The 20,059-nt window shown below is 47.5% G+C and overlaps 1 protein-coding gene across 1 annotated transcript in view; it reads right to left on the bottom strand.

Annotated features, from left to right (window-relative positions):
• LOC121440587 (alpha-protein kinase 2-like) overlaps positions 1 to 14,941 on the bottom strand; it is a 37,419-nt gene extending 22,478 nt beyond the window's left edge. Inside the window, exons 1-4 of the mRNA XM_041641346.1 lie at positions 11,614 to 14,941; positions 8,052 to 8,199; positions 146 to 273; positions 11 to 46 (exon numbers count right to left, since the gene is read on the bottom strand). Of these exons, the coding sequence (XP_041497280.1) occupies positions 11 to 46; positions 146 to 273; positions 8,052 to 8,199; positions 11,614 to 14,929 (3,628 nt within the window). The 5' untranslated portion in view covers positions 14,930 to 14,941. The remainder of the gene's footprint in view (positions 1 to 10; positions 47 to 145; positions 274 to 8,051; positions 8,200 to 11,613) is intronic.
• Between the last annotated feature and the right edge of the window lie 5,118 nt (positions 14,942 to 20,059).

Here is a 20,059-nt window from a genome sequence, read left to right as displayed (position 1 = left end):
CGTCACTTACCTCTATATTCTGTGCGACTGGAAAGCTGTTTGAGAACTAGAAGGAAACAGAGAGACCAGAGTCAGGACAGGCGTCCCTCTGAGTTGGCAGGGGCCTGGGGCTTTGACGAGCAGCCGAGAAGAAGCCGAGGTTTACCTTCTGCTGTGAGGTTAAACTCAGCAGTGACTTTTCCATAACTGTTCTTGAGGCAGCAGTAATAGAGGCCCTGGTCCTTCTGACCAGCTTGGACGATGGCCAAGGAAACACTGGAGTTGTCCCCTGCGCTGGAATAGGGGACATTAATATTCACATGCTTCAGCATTCTGGAGTTCTAGCATTCTCAAGAAGGAAGGAGTTAAGGTCTTCCTGCCCTGTGCTTGCAGCCATCGGGCTGGCTGATAGACCAGATTCCCCCAATCTGCTAATTAAACAACGTATTTACACATAGAGAGGATCACTGCATTGCGGTTTAATAGTCTTTTACTTTTCTTTCTTTTTTATTTTATTATTTTTTTTATTGTTATTGTTTCTTGAGATGGGGTTTCTCTGTGTAACAGCCCTGGCTGTTCTAGAACTCATTTTGTAGACCAGGTTGGCCTCAAACTTACAGAGCCTGCCTCTGCCTCCCAAGTGCTGGGATTAAAGGCATGTGCTACCACCACCTGGTTTTGGTTTAATAGTCTTACTCCAACACACAATAAGAATGCACAGAAACATTCTGGGGGGCTGACATCAGGACAGTCAGAAGGGCGAGTGCTAAAATCTGGGAGCTGCGGTTGCATAGCTTCGACTTCATCTGAATTAGGTTGACCATACAGGTATCCTTGTATGAGAGAAGTCATTGACTCTAAACCCAAACCTAAACATAGACACACTAAAAATCTAAAGAAAGTGGCTCCTAGCTTTACCTGAGGGTTCAGAACTGAGGGCTCCTACTTGGTAGGTGATTTTTGCTTTGAGATGGGATCTCACTATGTTGGTCTCAAATTCCAGGCCCCAAGCAATCAATTCTCTTGACCCAGTCTCCCTTCAAATATGGTCAGGGTCCTTTTAAATAATGTACATTTAGTGACTATGTGTATCCCTTCATCTGCCTGCCCAATATTAATAATTACTAGTTCCTATGAATACAAAACCTGATGGCATGGTGGATAAAGATGATGGGGACCATGGTGATGACAATGATAGCAGTGACAGATAATGTATCATACTTGCTAAGTATCAGGCAAATAAAAAAAAATCATCTTCATGTCATCCTCAGAACAGTTTCAGAGACCCACAAGCCCTGCTGCCGGTCCTCAGATGACGAGGGAACTGAGACACTAAGAGATGGAAGCTTGACCTTAGGCTGGCTCCCCCAGGAACTTCTGATTCCTGCCCTTCAGTCGGGGATAATTACGCCAATGGTTAGAGCTGCTGATGTGGGAGTGTCATATATCAATCTGTTGATTTCGTTGGCTAAGTAATAAACAAACTGCTTGGGCTCATAGCTTAGAACATAGGTGGGTGGAGAAAAACAGAACAGAATGCTGGGAGGAAGAGGAAGTGAGCTCAGAGACGCCATCCTCTCCTCTCCTGGGCAGACACACGCGATGAAGCTCCGACCCAGGATGGACGTAGGCTAGAATCTTCCCGGTAAGCGCACCTTGGGGTGCTACACACAGATGATTAGAAATGGGCTAAATTAATATGTGAGAATTAGCCTAGAAGAGAATGGGCCAAGCAGTGTTTAAATGAATACAGTTTGTGTGTTGTTATTTCGGGCATAAGCTAGCAGGCGGCCGGGGTGCTGGGGATGCAGCCCCGCCGCTCATATCACTACAAACTGCAGTTTTTATTCAAAAACTGGAAACAATGTGCTTTACTACAAAGCTATACTAAAACATTGCAGTTGCCTCCTCCCACGAGGATGGCAGACAGGGTGCACTCCCGTTTGGGTTTGCCTCATAGTTTGACCGGCACCCATTCATCCAGGTTTGTCTCAGTTGCTCTCTCAACACAAGGCTTTGTTTTGGCTGCTTTTTTCAGTAGACTTCAGCTCTTTGACTGGTACCACCCGGAGTAGACCAATGGTTGAAAACAAGGCCCACTAAATCCTGTCACTTTCTCCCCTGTTCTCCCTCCTAGGTTTGTATAGCCTGCACAGCAACAGTCATGGGAAGGGGTAATAAGATCCCCCTAAAAGGCTGGGGTTAAACTCAAGGAAATTGTCCCATCAGCATCACCCTTGAAGCTCAAGAATTCTCTGATTCTTGGTACAGATTCAGGAAGACCCCATCTGTCTTGCTGTTTTCTCTCATTGCTCCAGTTCCTTGTGGGAAAAAAGACTGAGAACTCAGAAAGGCCTGGATTCCAATCCTGTGGTGAATCTTGGACACACTACTTAGCCCCACCCTCAGCTTCCAGCGCGTGAACCCAGAAAAAACAATGTTGCTTGCTGACTGGAATATGGGGAGCGGCAGACACCAGGCATGTGAGTCTCTAACAAAAGGCCTCGCCTTGTTCGTGTGTCATGAGGGTGGGGTTCAGTAGTGTCAATGGGCTTTCTCCATGAGGAAAACCACTTTTTAATGTCCCAAAGAGGGCCGTTCCATGGTTAGTCATGGGGATTCAGTGATGGGGAAGAAAAGCAGCCATTAACTCAGAGGAAATACGGCAATGCCACTGTGGAAAGCAAATGAGATCTGTGTCTTTTGAGTCAGAGAGGAGAGCTGAGTCCTATCTGTTACTCTGTAAGGAAGGAATCCCCATCGTTAGGGCAGCCGGGCTACACAAACAGAAGATGCTCAGCTGTGAAGACGAATGTCAAAGGTGTCCACACCAAGGGTGTGACCAGAAGCACACAGCCAAAGGTGAAACTGGCTGGACAGAGAGAAGCCTATCTCAGACTCCTCAGAGAACTACATTTTCCAACCCGATTCCCAAGGAACCGGAGGCAGCTACCAGCATCCCCTCAGCACCCAACCTGGGCTGAACAGTGCTCGGTTTTTCCTCTCCAGAATCATTTGATGGGGATGTACCTTCAGTAACACCCAGTTTGTTGTTGCCTGGAGTCCGGCATAAAGACCTCACCCAGTTATCAGCTGGACCACTCCCTGTGCATGATGCTTCCTGCAAAATCTCATGACACTCCCAAGCATCTATTTTTCCCAGGGAGGAGAGTGGGTTCCTAGTAGCCAAAAGAGTCTGAATGGCCACATGAGCCTTAGAGACTGCCAACTTGAAAGCTCCCCGGAGCCAAGACACATCACTACCACACACGCATACAGTGCCTGCCACTGCAATTTTTTTTTACTTATTTATATATTTTTGTGGTGTGTCTAGGGTCTACAAGCCCTGCCCACAAGAACACGTTTTGACTCCCAACTTCCAAACTGTAGCCTGTAAGGAAACTACCTAAAACTGGACAGAAGCCAGAGGCGACTGCATGTCCCTGGTAGGTCACAAGTCACCACAGGCTTACTACAAGGTGACTTTGCTTATAGGAGATTGTCCCTGCATTTGCCTTCGCTGTATACTATTTAAAATAGAACACATCCAGCTCTATGCAGTGGTACAGCCTGTACTGTCAACTATTATAGGGATAAGTCCCGCCCCTAAGGGGGCGTGTTCGCCTCGGGCTAATGTTTGCCTATAAATTTGACGAGCATGCTCCCAGCCCTGGCTTCTGCTTTCCTGGTCTCCGCTGGAACGGTGGTTCAGTAAGTCTATTTCTCCACAAAAGCTGTATATATATTTTTACAATCTGTCTGCATTCGCTTACGTCGTTACAAACTATGAAGGAAGTTGAAACAGAAGGACTGTAAGTTCAGGACCAGCCTGGGCAACTAGTGAGATCCCAGCTCATGAAACAAAAATGGACAATAAAAGATCTTCCCAGACAGGTTTTTTTTTTTTTTTTTTTTTTTTTTGGATTTTCGAGACAGGGTTTCTCCGTAGCGTTTGGTTCCTGTCCTGGAACTAGCTCTTGTAGACCAGGCTGGTCTCGAACTCACAGAGATCCACCTGTCTCTGCCTCCTGAGTGCTGGGATTAAAGGCGTGCGCCACCACCGCCCGGCCTTCCCAGACAGTTTTGAGTTAATGTATTGACTTAAAGGTTTCTGTACTGGGGGGCTGGAGAGATGGCTCAGTGGTTAAGAGCATTGCCTGCTCTTCCAAAGGTCCTGAGTTCAATTCCCGGCCACCACATGGTGGCTCACAACCATCTGTAATGAGGTCTGGTGCCCTCTTCTGGCCTGCAGACATGCACACAGACAGAATATTGTATACATAATAAATAGATAAATAAATAAATAAATAAATAAATAAATAAAGGTTTCTGTACTGAAGAAAAGATAACTCACAAGTTTAGTGCCTGTTAAACATAGCTGACCTCATATTTATTTGAAAATACTTCTACATCCTTTTACCTTATTGGCTATTTACATCTTCATTCCTCAAATGCCCATTTGAACAGTTTTACCATATTATTTATTCCCTTCTCATTTGATGAGTTTAAGACTTTTGCTACGTTAAATTCACATTTGAGAGAATTCACCTCTTTGAAATCTATACCTTGGCAAATGCTATAATTTGTGTATTGAATGTCCTCCACAAAGTGCGTATGCTAAAGATTTGTCCCCAGGGTGGTGCTAGTGGGTCCTTTAGGAGTTAAGGCATAGAAGTTGGTCTTTAAGCTAAAAATATAAAATGGAAAAAAGAAAGCATATTCAACAAATGGTGCTGGCATAACTGGATATCAACATGTAGAAGAATGAAAATAGAACCATATATATCCCCATGCACAAAACTCAAGTTCAAACGGATCAAAGACCTCAACATAAAGCCAACCACACTGACCCTCATAGAAGAGAAAATGAGAAGTACACTTGAATGCATTGGCACAGGAGATCACTTCCTAAATATAACCCAGCAGCACAGACACTGAGAGAAACAATTAATAAATGGGACCTCATAAAACTGAGAAGCTTCTGTAAAGCTAAGGACATGGTCAATAAGACAAAACGGCAGCCTACAGAATAGGAAAAGATCTTCACCAACTCCACATCAGACGGAGGACTGATCACCAGAATATACAAAGAACTCAAGACACTTGACATCAAAAGAATGAATAATCCAATAAAAAATGAGGTACAGACCTAAACACAGAACTCTCAACAGATGAATGAATCTCAAAGGGCTGAAAGACACTTAAGGAAATGCTCAACATCCTTAGCCATCAGATGCAAAAAAAAAAAAAAAAAAAAAAATCAAATGCAAATCAAAACAACTCTGAATGGCCAAGATCAAAAACACTGATGGCAACTTATGGAGAGGTTGTGGGGTGAGGGGAATTCTCCTCCATTGCTGGTGGGAGTGCAAACTTGTACAGACGCTTTGGAAATCAGTATGGCAATTTCTCATAAAATTAGAAAACAATCTACCTCAAGACCTCAAGCAATACCATTGTTGGTTATATACCCAAAAGATGTTCCATCATACCATAAAAACATGTGTTCAGTGCTCAACTATGTTCATAGTAGGATTATTTGTAATAGCCACAGAACCTGGAAACAACCTAAATGCCCCTCAACTGAAGAATGGATAAAGAAGATGTGATACATTAACACAATGGAATACTACACAAGGGTAAAAAATAGTGACATCTTGAAATTTGCAGGCAAATAGATGGATCTAGAAAAAAAAACATATTGAGTGAGGTAACCCAGATCCAGAAAGACAAATATAATATGTATTCACTCATAAGTGGCTTTTAGACATAAAGCAAAGAAAAGCCAACCTACAGGCCACTACTAGAAAAGAAAGAGGACCCTAAAAAAAAAAAAAAAAAAAAGAAAGAGGACCCTAAGGAGACATACATGGATCTACATAGGAAGGTGAAAAAGATAAGATCTCCTGAGTCATAGGGGTTAAGGGAGAGGGCAGAAGGGGAGAGGGCTGTAAGGGAGGAGAGTGGAGAAAAATATATATAGCTCAATAAAAAGCAATTAAAAACAGAAGTTGATCTTTATATTTTTGAGGACATGTCCGTCCGGGATCGCAGCACTTGAGCCTGTACTCTTAGCTATGACGTCAGCATTTCACTCTAACACAGGCCTTTCCCCTCTCACTGGCATCGGAAACACCCATCACAGACCCGGAGTGACAGGTCTGCCAAGTCCTAGATGTGACCTCTACAGTGGTGAGATAGATAAGCTTCACTATGAGGAAGTTATCTCGGGTTATTTCACTAGAATGATGGAGAGTCAGCTGACGCAATAAGGCCCTGAGCTACTTCAGGTAGGGACGGATAAACATCACGTACTGAGCTGGACGTAAGGGTGAGAGGAATTAACAAGCTTTTGAAAACCATCTGAAATCATGCAAACGATTTGTCTATGGACAGAGGAGTTGAGACTTACAAACTTTCTCAAGTAGCAATATGAACACAAATTGGTCTAAGCTATTTCTAAGAAGAAACAAAGCAAATGTTACAAAGACGTCAAAGGCCTTGACTGCTTGCTAGTGATATGTGTTCCCTAGAGGGAGGCTGGGATTTGGGGAATATTCCGTAGATACAAAGAGGACCTGGGAAGTGCCAACACTTATCTGAGCCTAGAATGAGAAGAGTTAATTAAACAAGGCGGGAAGTGCTGGTTAATTGTTCTTGATTGACACTTTCAGAGAAGAATTAAAATCAATAATGAGTGCATTAGAAGTGAAGCTCTAGGGGCTGCCAGGATTTACAAATCAAAGCACTTCTTTGCTATTATAATTGTTTTTAAGCCAAGTACAAGACAGGCGGGGTAATGGGGAACATTCGAGAAATTAGTCTCCAGACATTCGTTCCAAGCAGGAATATTTGACTGAATATAGGGGTTCATATTTCCCACCTTTTCAGTCTGTTCCTGTTGAGATCAAAAGGATAGGAATACCCCCAAGGACTCTGGGAGCTTTCCCGGGACCTCTCTGGGCTGAAAGAAGCTCTTGGGAGCTGCTTAAGTTACACTGACCTCCATTGATTTGTTTGGAGGACTTGTCAGATGAGCCAGGACTGCACGGGTTTTTTGAACAGGCATTCCTTCATTCCTGGGACTGATTTAAGGAGCTGAGTGGGCTGGCCTACATGATGTGTTTTGGCAATGACGCTCACACTCACCTCCTTCTCTGACTCCTGCGACAACTTAAGGACCCGGGTATAATATGCTCTTTCTGTCTTAAGGGAAGCTGTTTCTCTTCCTCAAAAGCTTTACTTTTCTGTGACCTTGTGGCACTCCTCCACCCCTGTCTTCTCCTTAGCTTTATTTGACCTTTGTTAGATTAATGGGGGGTTCTGAATCAGAAAACATCCATAAATAAGAGTTCCAGAGAGTTTTGTAACCTTAGGCCCGGTAGGCCTGGAGGCCTTCAAACTAGAATGTCACACTGCATCCTGACTGAAAACTGGAACCAGAGAGCCTGCAATTCCCAGGATGCACAACTCAAAGAAGGCAGAGCTGAAGCAAGAGCCAGCCGCCATGTTCCCTGTTGGGACACTGGGCGCCACTCTTCCTCTTGGATACTGGGTTAACCTTTCTTCACTCTGACAGAAATGTCTGACAAAGACTTCCTTTTGACTTGAGGTTTCAGGTCGTGGCCAGTTGACTCCATGTTTCTGGGTCTCTATCAGAGAAGAAGGGCATGGAGGCTGGAAGCCCTTACTTCATGGCAGCCAAGAAACAGAGAGACAAGAGCCACAGACAAGGCGCCTTCAAAGGCACACCCCAGATAACCTGCTCCAATCAGGCCCCACATCCGAGATTCCACCACCTCCCAGTAACGCCACCAAGTTAGGAAGCCATCGGAGGACTGGCCAGTTCTGTCAGAGCCCTCACTTTCTAATTCGTTCTCCAAAGCCCATCACCTGTCAATCAAGCCTTTAGCTCAGGAGCCTTTGGGGGGGGGGCACTTCATATCCAATGATGTTGGATACGGAATCTCTGCTTCAGCTTGCCTCTCCTTTCCTCTTATGGTTTTCTTTGACAACCACACTAAGTAAGAGGGCAAAAGTGAGTGGACGGTCGGGGAGGACAAGCGTCCTACCTTCTCTTGACCTGTGCTATTGACTGCGAATCTTTCGTCCAGCAGATGGTCGAATCTTCGTGGATCTCTGCAAACTGGCAGCTCAGCTTCACATTCCCAGAGCGGTCGGGAGCCATCTCAGCCTGGATCTTCTTCAGCAGCACTGGGGCTAGAAGCACATTTGCAGGTTAGGGTAGATGAGAGGCCTTCACACTCCACCTCGGTTATCAGCAACAGTCCTGAGAGACAGGGAGCAGGTCCCTAAATCACAAATGAAGCACCCGAGAGCCGTGGCTGCTCAAACGCACCCCTGGGGAACAAATGAAGCACCCTAATAGAAAACACTTCCTTTTCGTTACTTAAATTCCAAAGGTCTATAATGCTCCTAGCAAAATAGAGCTTGAGCTATTCTGGTTTTTGTTTTGTTTTGTTGTTTTGTTTGTTTGTTTTTTGAGACAGGGTTTCTCTGTAGCTTTGGAGCCTATTCTGGAATTAGCTCTTGTAGACCAGGTTGGCCTCCAACTCACAGAGATCTGTCTGCCTCTGCCTCCCGAGTACTGGGATTAAAGGTGTGTGTCACCACTGCCCAGCTTATTTCTGGTTTTTAATTTAGATTTATTTAACTTTATATGCACATATATCTGTGCACCGTGTGTGTGCTTGGCGTCTGCAGGGGTCAGAGGAGGCCATCAGATTCCCTGGAACTAAAGTTATAGATGGTTGTGAACCTCCGTGTGAATGCTGGGAATTGAACCTGGGTCCTCTGCAAAAGCAGCAAGTGCTCTCCAGCCCAAAATGTGTTTTTCTTTAAGAGGAGAAAGGTCCAGCAGATTATAGAAGCCTAGTCTGTAGGATTTGGCCCAAATAAGATACTGTTAAATAATTACCTGATCAAAATCAGAGCTGGTGATTCAGCAGTGGAATGAAATTGGCACTATCAAGGTAAGTGAGGTTAAGACCCCAAATGTAAAAGACAACTCAATAATAAATTATCTGTGGGATAAAATTCATTCACACATGCACACACACAGTGCAGCTGTCTGTGAAGATGGTCTGGTGAACTGGACATGTGTGTTTGGCATCCACCTCACTGCAAAAGCGATGTCTATCTGGACGGAGCAGAAATAGTGAGGCGATGACTCCCGCAGGATGGGCTGAGATGTGAGTTTGCCTCTTGAGTTTAACCTGAGATGAGTGGAGGTTCTTATGAGCAAATGTGTAATTGGGAAGGGCAGCCACTCGGTGGCGGTATTGGCATTAGAATGACAGGAAGCCTGCGTGACCCAGCTGAGAGAACAGTTCATCAGACCTGTGGCTGAGGGAGTGTGATCAATTCAATACAGTCCAGGTGGGGCAGAGTGCTGCGGCGTTGGCAATACAAAAGAACACATCATCACAGAATGCTGTCTGGTCCACAGGCCAGCCAGAAGTACCAATTCAAGGCCTGGCTCACTCGGCTGCCTCGAAGTTTGCTACAGTGGATGTGCTTCGTTGTTTCCAGTTTTTCCTCAACCCCACAGATAATAAGATATCAGAAGGAGATTTAAGATCAGACTCTGGACGCTGGAAGTGGAAACGGGCTGGCTGAGTCGTAAATCCCTCAACTAGAGCCTCCATGAGGTTGCTGCCAATGTTATGGGAGCTGATCACATTGTGGTATGGCGAGGAGGGAGGAGGGTATAGCACAGGGGCAGAGCTGAACGACACAGTCAGCCAAGACCATGTTCGTGTGGCAGACAAGTAGAAACGCCACCTCTGAGCAAAGGTGCACTAAGTTTACCTTCTGACCAGCCTGGTTGAGGGAAGACAATAAAAAAAAAAATCCTCGGCTACAGAGCCAGCTTGATGGAGTAAAGCCTCTTGTTGCCAAGCCTGACACCCGAATTCAATCCCTGAGCGCCCCCCCCCCCCGCCCCCGGCTCCGTGGAAGGCAAGAACTGACTTCTGGAAGCTGTCTTTACACACATGCACACACGTGCACGCACGCACACACATGCACTCATGAAAGTATGCACGCACACACACACACATGTAAATGTAATTTGAAAAGACTCTCCTGTTATACAGGAAGCTTCCACTGCTCTAAGCTTTGGATGCCCCTTGGCACCCAGGGTCCATTTTATTTCTCTCAGGATCACCTGAATGCATTTACCCGCCGCATATCCCACCGTGTCACAGGGGGAGGGCATTAAATCAGGGTTGCTCGGAAGGAGAGCACCAGGCTGCTGGGTCCACACAGTCAAGGCAGTACCCAGCTTCATGTGACCCACATAGACTGGAGATGAGGACCCAGGTCTCACAAAGCCAGCCCCCTGCACCAGAACTGAAGACCTCTCTGTTGTATTTTCCTAGTGGGCACATTAAACAGCAGGCCAAAACCAGGAAAAGCTAGAAAGCAAAACCAAGACCTTTGGAGTGCTCACTGCCGAAGTAGGTTTTTTTTTTTCCTGGTTTTTCAAGACAAAGTTTCTCTGTGTAACAGCCCTAGCTGTCCTGGAATTAGCCCTTGTAGACCAGGCTGGCCTCCAACTCACAGAGATTCACCTGCCTCTGTCTCCCAAGTGCTAGGATTAAAGGGATGTGTGATACTGCCCAGCCAACAGTTTTCCTGTAGCTTTGGAGCCTTCCTGGAATTTGCTCTGTAGGTCAGGTTAGTTTTGAACTCACAGAGATCTGCCTGCCTCTGTCTGTTGAATACTGGGATTAAAGATGTGTGCCCTCACTACCTGGCTCATGAAGTAAATTCCTCACTGACAGAAGCTCGTACACAGTAATTAGAACTAATTATAAAAAGAAGGTCTTGTCAAGGGCAGAGTTTATGAAGCAACCATCCCATAATAGTAAATCATTTCCCAGGTCATTGATCTTCATCTGTGTATTGACTCTTCAGACTTCTGCTTCTTTAGGGGTGTGGAATGGGCATGGCTGAACAGTCCCTTAGGCCGAATGGGAGGGATGATGCCAAAGTCTTTGAGGCTCAAAGGGACTGAAACCTGCGTAGATTCGGGTACTGGAGACAGGAAGTTGGGAAGAAATTTTATACTTAAATTTGGAAGAAAAACCAAGGTTCCCTTGAGTTACACTTAACAATTAAAAAAGAGAATCTCAAATTGGGTTGAAATGTTTCTTTGTGTCCCCTGCTCAGCATGTGGTCGTTTTAGTCTTACAGATTTGCTACACCAGTGTCAATGCTCATCTTTTAAAGGAGATTTCTTAAAGAGATAATTAAACCACAAAGCATCTTCGCCACATCCCCCTCCATCAAACGCACCAGCAGGCAGCCTTGATGAGGGGTTCTCTGGTGTGCATCTCCTCTCAAGTCACCTGGGGACTGGGTACAAGTGCAGGTTTTTAAGGACGCCCCCGCCCAACATCAGGAACTGTATTGGTGCTCAGAATCCTGCGTTTGAACAAGCTTGCCAGAGAAATGATGCCTGCCTGCTCAAGTTTGAGAACCTTGGGACCCTTGGTCACAGCCGTGACATCCACACCCACCCACCCACCGGACGCTCACCTAAACTGACAGGGACACAGGAGGCTCACGCCTAGCCCTTCAACAATGCTAAAAGCAGCAAGGCCTCACCTTTGCCTTCCGCTTTGCAAGGGGCCTTTTGGGAGTCTTTTTTCTCATCAGTGTGGGACAGGGACTTTTCAAACTTGGGCGTTTTCTTCAGAATGGAGTTCTTTCTCATATTTTCCCTCTCCTCCAATCTGAGTCTCAGGGCTGCCACCCTGGAGAGAATTTTCTTCTTTACCCCTGCAGCCAAATGTCCACTCCCTGAGGCCTCTTGCTTTTTCTTGTCCTCCTCTGGCCCAGCCGTTGCTGATCGGGCCCCAGGTGCCTTGCTGGTGTGGGCCACCACATGCTTCTGCTGTTCCTCTCTGGACTTTTTCCTGCTAGCCTGGGCGGAGCCCTTTTGACACAGGTCCTTAAGTAATAAGCCTTCAGGGGCTTTCTCTGACTCACAGTCTCCTGAAACGAAAGCCAAGGTCTTTGCTGGGGAGTGGGATGAGGTTAGAGGTTTGGTTTCCACAATCTGAATCTCCTCCGATTTCAGTTCCTCAACGCCATGGCTTATTGACAAGCGTGTGACGTTTCCTTTGAGAGATGAAGTACATGGTGTGTGTGTGAGATCACTTGAAGAGGCCACAGGTTTCCCACACTCACTCTCCATGGCTCCTTTTTCCTTCCACGTAGGAAGTACATCTTGGTGGTTTCTGGGCACAGACTCACCGTGAATGTGGCTTGTGGTGTCATTGGTCTCAACCTCAACAGATGCAGGAGTCGCTCCTCTGAGACAACTAGAAAGAGATGGCATGGGGGAAATTAATTCGGCCTTGTCCTTTGTCACCTGCCCAGCCTCTCCTAGGCCTCGGTCACTGCCATCTTGGCTCATGTTGCATACGCTTGGAATTCTTTGTCTTTCTTCACCAGGACATTGGGCTTGACAAAGGGCAGCCTGGGCCTCTGCTTTTGCCTTGTCAGCCTGACTTTGTTTGGCATCTGCCTTCTCTCTGTCTATGTGATTTTGGTTGATTGTGCTTTCATTTGGAATGATTTCCCCACTGTTCTGGGGATGGGGAACCTGCAGGGTGGCGGGTTGGATGTCTGCCCTCTGACATGTGTATCTGTCGGTGGATTCATTCCCTTCTGTGTTGGAGTCGGAGGGCTCTGGCTTCTCAGACCAGACACACTCCATCCCACGTCTACCATCAATGGGATCCACAGAGGACTCCAGGATGCTAGGAACGTTCACAAACTGTCGAAAGAAGGCAGGGCCGCGTATCTTCCTCTCATTTCCTTCCTGGTCTTCATTCCTGGTTTCAACACTTTCTGTCTCCCCACTTTTGGAAGCCTCTAGTGGAGAGAATGTGACTTCCAACCCCGCTTCCTCAACAGGGTCTACGGACGACTCCAGGAGTCTGGGTTGGTCCAGACACTGGGAAGACAGACTGCTGTAATACGCGCATCTGGCTGGTGCCTCGCCTGCCCAGGCATCCCTGTTAGCACCTGCTCTTAGGATGTCAGACAGAGCCCAGCCCCTATTAGGGGCAGTGAGACCAACTTCTGCCTCCTTGGACCCATAATGCAAGGCTTGTTCTGGTTGCCAGGTTTCAAAATCAGGAGCTTCCAGCGTTATGATCTTCACTTTGCTGACCGCAGCCCAACTTCCTAGTCCTACATCTTCTTTTTCTTCAAGGAGGATGTCAGGGAGAGATGGAGCATTGCTTAGTTCATGTGATGGAAGTTGCTTATCATCTTCCATAGTGTTCTCAGCTGCCACTGAGACACTGGTCCTCGGGTCAGTGCTCTGCCCAATTTCTTCCCCGGAATCTGCTAGGGGGTGCTCGAAGGGTTCCGCTTTGACCTCCTGTTGCGTGCCAGGTATCGGGGGCAGATTTTCTTGGAAATCATTTGCAGAAAGAGAACGCTGGTAGGATGTGCACTGTTTTCTTTCACTTCCCTTTTCCTGAAAGTCCTCTTCAAGGCTTCCGCCATGGTCTCCCTCCACTAGCTGGCTCTTATACCCAGGCTGGTTATCAGTTTGAAAGGGAGCACTCCACAGATCCTGCCTCTCCGGCAGTAAGAAGTGGCCACAAGCTCCTGGAATACTGGGTGCTACGATAAACATCTCCCTGGTCATCTCACTAGTAGAGCTGCTTAAAGAACGGCCTGGCTGTATGTTGGAAAGAGATTCAAAATTATTTGCCTCTCGTGCCTCACATGAGGCCTGGTCATCACCATCAACAAGGTTGCTGTCCTCAAGAGCTGAAACGGTGTGACAACTGATGGTGTGGATGCTGGTGGCATCAGCTAATGTGTCCTCCTCGGTCTCCCTGGTCACCTGATGGCAATCAACACTAGCAGCTGATTCTGCTGATGGCTCTCTTGGGCATCCCCCGACTGAACTGTAATCAGGAAGCGTGTCTATGGCACCTGGAACACCGAGATTGGCGCTTTTACAGCCTCCTTCGCTAACATCCGCAAAGGAGCCGTTCTCACCAAGGGGCTGTGTCTCACCAAGCCCCCCGAAGTCGTAGAGTTCTGTGGAAGAGAAGATGGAGGGAGAAGTCCCCAGGTCAGATGGTGTTTCCCCCACAGCATCTCCGCTGGCCTCCTGCTGTGTGTCCCAGGTGAAGGCACTGTTAGAGAGTGGGGACTCGGCTGGCCGTGTGTCCCAGGTGAAGGCACTGTTAGAGAGTGGGGACTCGGCTGGCCGTGTGTCCCAGGTGAAGGCACTGTTAGAGAGTGGGGACTCGGCTGGCCGTGTGTCCCAGGTGAAGGCACTGTTAGAGAGTGGGGACTCGGCTGGCCGTGTGTCCCAGGTGAAGGCACTGTTAGAGAGTGGGGACTCGGCTGGCCGTGTGTCCCAGGTGAAGGCACTGTTAGAGAGTGGGGACTCGGCTGCGCTGGCCTCCTGCCGTGTGTCCCAGGTGAAGGCACTGTTAGAGAGTGGGGACTCGGCTGGCCGTGTGTCCCAGGTGAAGGCACTGTTAGAGAGTGGGGACTCGGCTGGCCGTGTGTCCCAGGTGAAGGCACTGTTAGAGAGTGGGGACTCGGCTGGCCGTGTGTCCCAGGTGAAGGCACTGTTAGAGAGTGGGGACTCGGCTGGCCGTGTGTCCCAGGTGAAGGCACTGTTAGAGAGTGGGGACTCGGCTGGCCGTGTGTCCCAGGTGAAGGCACTGTTAGAGAGTGGGGACTCGGCTGGCTTTCCATTCTTGCTGTTCTCATACATAGACTGGGGAGACTCAGAACCTTGCGTCTGAAGAACAGCCAGTGCCTTGTCAGTAGAACATAAATCACATTCTTTGCTTTGCCCTTCTGTCCGTTCCAAGTCCCCAGGGCAAATGTCTTCAGGCAAATATTTATCCGCTGGTGCTCCAACGGGAAGATCCATGGTATCATAACATGTTTCTTGGTCACCGGCTTCAAAACACCTGGTCACACATGCAGCTTCTCTGCCCCTTGCCCCACTGCCCACGTTTTCCAAGGTGAGGGAGGGAGCAGAGGACTGAGAGAAATGAGCCTCTGGCTCCTGGCAGTGGGCACTGTCACCTGGAGGGAGAGGAAGATGCCATGAGGAGGGAACCTGGGGCACTGCCTCATCGTTGCCTTCTAGGGTACTCCATTCATGTGCTCGTTCTGCCCAGAGAGCACCAGGCCTGTGGCCTTCTCTGCTTTGTCTGGCTTCCTGTTGGAGCCCCTGAGGAACGACTTCCAGGTCCAGGTGTTGGGCCAATGATGCATTCTCCTGGTTGATCTCACTCAAGCTGGAGACAACATTTGTTGTGGTCCCGGTGAATGAAGGTTCCTCCCCAGCAGGCAGGGAGAAAGCTGGCATCTGCTCGAGATCACTTCTCTCCCCGGTGGTTTCCTGGATTTGCAGCTGGAAAAAGGGAAAGTGGTATTAATAGGATGTTCCTGAGAAAGGCCACATAGGATTTATCTGCAGCCCCAGGGGTGCTAATCCTTGACAACCTTCACAAATGACAAGGCCCATAGCAAAAATGACTGAAATCAGAACATTAATCCCCAAACTCCCTCTGGCTAGTAGACACTTCCCAGGAAACTGCAAATTTAAACCACTCTAATCCAGGGGGACTCGTGCCCAGTCTCACCATGAGAAGCAAAAAGCCTCCTGGCAATCATCATGAGTTTAGTGATTTCCCCCTCTCCCTGAGGAAGAAAGATGGAAATAAAGGGAACGCTAAACTAGTTTGGAACAAATCACAGCAAGACCTGTGGGCATCTCTCTTGAGCGATGACTTTCACGTCACCATTACAAATGATACCAACACTGCTCACAAAGCAGCTATGGGCAACTTTTGTCCCCCAAATAGTGCAGCTTCCCGATTAATACTGTTACTGAAAGGCAGAGAGAAAGAGCGAGTCGGATATGGTGGTAGTCCATGCCTGTTATGTTAGTACTCGTGGGGCCAAGGCAGGAGGCTCACTTGATCTCAGAAGTTCAAGACCAACCTGGGCAACACAATGAGATTCCCGTTCCAAAAGTACATGCATGCTTGCAAAGGCGGTGAGAAAAGCCTGTTCCTCTAAAGGATTCTGAAGTGTAGAATCCATCCCTTTCCCCAGAACTTCAGAAAATAAAGCTGGAAAAGAGTAGAGCGAGGCCTGTCCCTGAAGCCTGCCTCCAGTGGAGCAAAGGAGATTCAATTGGCCACCTGCACTGCCAATCATGTCTGACCCAGACCAGATTGAAAATTCTGAACTTTTCATTCAGGCTTTGGGGCAAGAAACCACCTTCTCCAGAAGTAGGAGATGATTATGTAAGTTGTTTGGAGAAAGGGAAGGGGAAAGAAAGAAGGAGGGGGCTAGAGAGGGGCAGTGGGGAGGGGAAGGGAAAACTCCTACAGTCTAAACACTGAGCCCAGCCCAGCACTGTCTGAATAATGTGTGATTCTAGCTATTACTTAAGGAGAAAGAAAACTCTTGGCCATGTTCTTGTCTCTTGAAACTTTTAGCCTTTTGACCATTTCGGTCAGCTAAGAGGAGCAAAGGTAATTCTTGGGGAGCCCCTCCATCTTCGCCCCTGGGGACTCTTGCTTTGTAGAGCCCTACTTCAATGGGCAGAAGACAGAGAGAGCAGTCACTCTCCCAGCCTGCAAATAAGGTGAACCTGAAATGCTCATTGCCACAGGAAGTTCCAATCCAGAGGCTTATCGGTTAATTCCTGCACCTACTGCCAGCGGGAAGAGGGACAAAGCTCACCACACCTTTTCCCCAGGCCCCCGGGGTGCTCTCTGCCTAGCAGTGATTTCTCCCTTGTTTTCTTTTAAGCTTCTCCTGTGTCCAGTGAACTTGGATCTCATTGACATGAAAGTACAAACTGCATAAGAAGAAATTTATTATTGAGCTTCATAAGGATTAAGACTATTTACTGATCTAACCAATAGTCATTGAGTGCCTCCAACATACTAAGAAGTGGTCCAGGCAAGGACGTGTCTTTAGAGAGCGCCCATTCCATGTGTGATCAAGGCACACCGAGTAGAAAGCACACAATAGACATTCTGTGACTGTTTGCTGAAAGAAAGAATAAGGGAATTAAAAATGTACCAAAGGGGGCTACTGTGGCTCAAGGTCACCTGCGAAACCCCTAACTCTGCAAGGGTTTAGCTTTGAGCTTAGGGGCAGCCTTACTGTGAAGGAGACTTTTGTCAGGTTTCCACCTGCAATCCCTGAATTCGATAGGGGGAGTCAGGAGAATCAGGAAGAGTTTGAGGCCAGCCTGGGCCACATGCCTGTCTATCTCAGAGAGGGAGAAAGGCAGGCCAAGAGGCTCTAACCATAAACATCGTTCATTCGAATACCGGTGTTTCGAAAAAGAGAGTTCTTCCTGCTTCTGCCAGTCGTGATGGTACACACTGGTAGGATATTCTTAAGGATATTTACTCTTTTTCTAAATACTTTTTTAAAAAATCATCATATTAAGATAGAACATTGAAAATAGCAAAAGTAGTCTGGAGGAAGTGAGGAGCGCACACTTCATAAAGGTGTGCGAATTTTCGTAACAGATGAAGTGCTGTGCCTATGAACTAGCCATGGGCAACCTTTGTCCCTCAACCCACTGGGATGGTTTCCTCCCTGGGCCTGAGAACCTACGTATGGAGAGTATTCTTTTCATCTGCTCTTTGGCTCAGATTTTTTGTAAAGATATATGGCCAAAACTACCAAGTTATTAAGCACAGAAAGTTTGGCAGCTTCTGGCCAAAAAGGAGAACTTTAGAGACCTCCCTGTGAAAATACCACACCTTCCTCTTGGGCCTCTGTTCTGCCTGAACTCCCATGACCCATGTGCCTACCCACCCATGTCCCTTCCCACACAGATCTCTCCGACTCATGCCCCTTCTCATTCATGTCTCCCCGCTCATCCACCCTCCATGTCCTCCACCCATGTTCCCCGTACATATCCCCCATCGTGTGCCACGTCCATGTTCCTCCTATGTCTCCCCCCACCCACAACAGTCCTTTATTTTAAGGTCTTGCTATCATCATAGACTCATTAGTATCATGGACATTCTAGAAGTAGCTGCTGTGTAAATAATTAATTGCCCAACGGGCAGTGGTGGCGCACGCCCTTAATCCCAGCACTAGGGAGGCTGAGGCAAGCAGATTTCTGTGAGTTCAAGGCCAGCCTGGTCTACAAGAGCTAATTCCAGGACAGTTCTCCCAAAACTACAGAGAAACCCTGTCTTAAAAAACAAAAAACAAATAAATGAATTAGTTGCCCAACATCATGCAATTTCTTCCAAAGGACTCCATTTAGATCGTCTATCCTTACTCCTGCCTGGATGACTACTACATCAACAGAGCAATAGGCTTAATGGTGTAGGAGGGTCTTCTTTCTATGTGTTGCTTTCATTGGTTAAATAAAGAGACTGCCTTGGCCTTTTGATAGGACAGCAGCTTAGATAGGTGGAGTAGACAAAACAGAATGCTGGAAGAAAGGAGGCAGAGACAGAGAGAGCCACCTGCCATGACGCTGCCAGGTCAGACATGCTGAATCTTTCCCGGTAAGCCACGAGCTCATGGTGACATACAAATTATTAGAAATGGGCTGAATCAAGATGTGAGAGTTAACTAATAAGAGGCTAGGACTAATGAGTCAGGCAGTGTTTAAATGGATACAATTTGTGTGTTGTTATTTAGGGGTATAAGCTAGCCAGGCAGCTGGGAGCTGGGTAGAGGGAAGCGGCCAGCTGCTCGCTCCTTTTACAACAGGCTTACTCTAAAAGGAAATGCATATCTGGAGCAGACCTTGTGGAACAAGCCTGCAATCCAAGTTACGAAAGAGACTGAGACAGAAAGTTCATAAGTTCAACACCAGTGTAGGCTACGTAGTGAGGTTCAGGCCTGGGCAACTTCATCCTGTTCAAAACAAAAGGTAAAAGAGAGAGTCTGGGATTCAGGGTGGTGAGGGTAGGGGTTCAAGCCCCAGGACTGCATAAACAAGCTGATGCCTGAGAGAAGGGGGCAAGGACGTCCCAGTTCAGCTGGCTCTGATTCCCACCTGTGCTGCAGCACCCTTGATGTTTATGGTAGCTAGTCCTAAGGCTGTGTGCTCATTCCTTCCCTAGCTGGTTTTGAAATAAAACCCTTCTGGGGATGGGGACAGTTCAGGGGTTTAGAGCACTTCCAGGGGACCCAAGTTCAGTTCCCAGGACCCACATCAGGTGGTTCACACCAAGTGTAACTCCAGCTCCGGGTAATTAATGGCTGTTCTGACCTCTGCAGGGTCTCACACACATAGGGTACTGATGGAGGAAGGTCATTGGTTAAATAAAAAGAAACTGCTTGGCTCTCATTGGTTAGAGATAGGTGGGAGGAGTAAACAGAACAGAACGCTGGGAGGAAGAGGAAGTGAGCTCAGACTCCACAGCTCTCCTCTCGGGAGCGGACGCCTCAGAGAGACGCCATGCTCCTGGCTCCTGGGCAGACGCACACGATGAAGCAAGCCGCCAGGTTAGACATGCTGAACCTTTCCCGGTAAGACCGGTGCTCACAGTTTATTAGAGATGGGTTGATCGGGATATCAGAATTAGCCAGTAAGGGCTAGAGCTAAAGGGCCAAGCAGTGTTTAAATGAATACAGTTTGTGTGTTGTTATTCCGGAGCATAAGCTAGCCAGGCTGCCGGGGTGCTGGGGATGCAGCCCCGCCGCCCTAATTACTACAGGGTACGTACACACACACACACACACACACACACACACACACACACACACACACACGGTGAAAGAGAGAGAGAAATACACATACATAAATAAAAATTAATCTTGGTGCTGGAGAGATGGGAACCAGATAAGAGCACTGCGGCTCTTGTGGAGGAGTCGGGTTCAGTTCCCAGCAGCCATATCAGGTGGCTCACAGCCACCTGTAACTTAGGTGGCTTCTGCCCCACAGGTGGCAAGCCTTTATATAAATTCCTCATCTGACGAACACATAATGGACAGCTACTGAACCCAGATGCTCTGAGTACCTGAGGAACCTTAGTGAGCACAGAAAATCGTG

The sequence above is a fragment of the Microtus oregoni genome, unplaced genomic scaffold (assembly GCF_018167655.1).
Source record: "Microtus oregoni isolate MIOR12 unplaced genomic scaffold, Mior012 000069F_ref0000032, whole genome shotgun sequence".
In the NCBI taxonomy this organism is placed as follows: domain Eukaryota; kingdom Metazoa; phylum Chordata; class Mammalia; order Rodentia; family Cricetidae; genus Microtus; species Microtus oregoni.
Note: the sequence above shows the minus strand (reverse complement) of the source record. Positions and strands in the feature narration are given on the sequence as shown.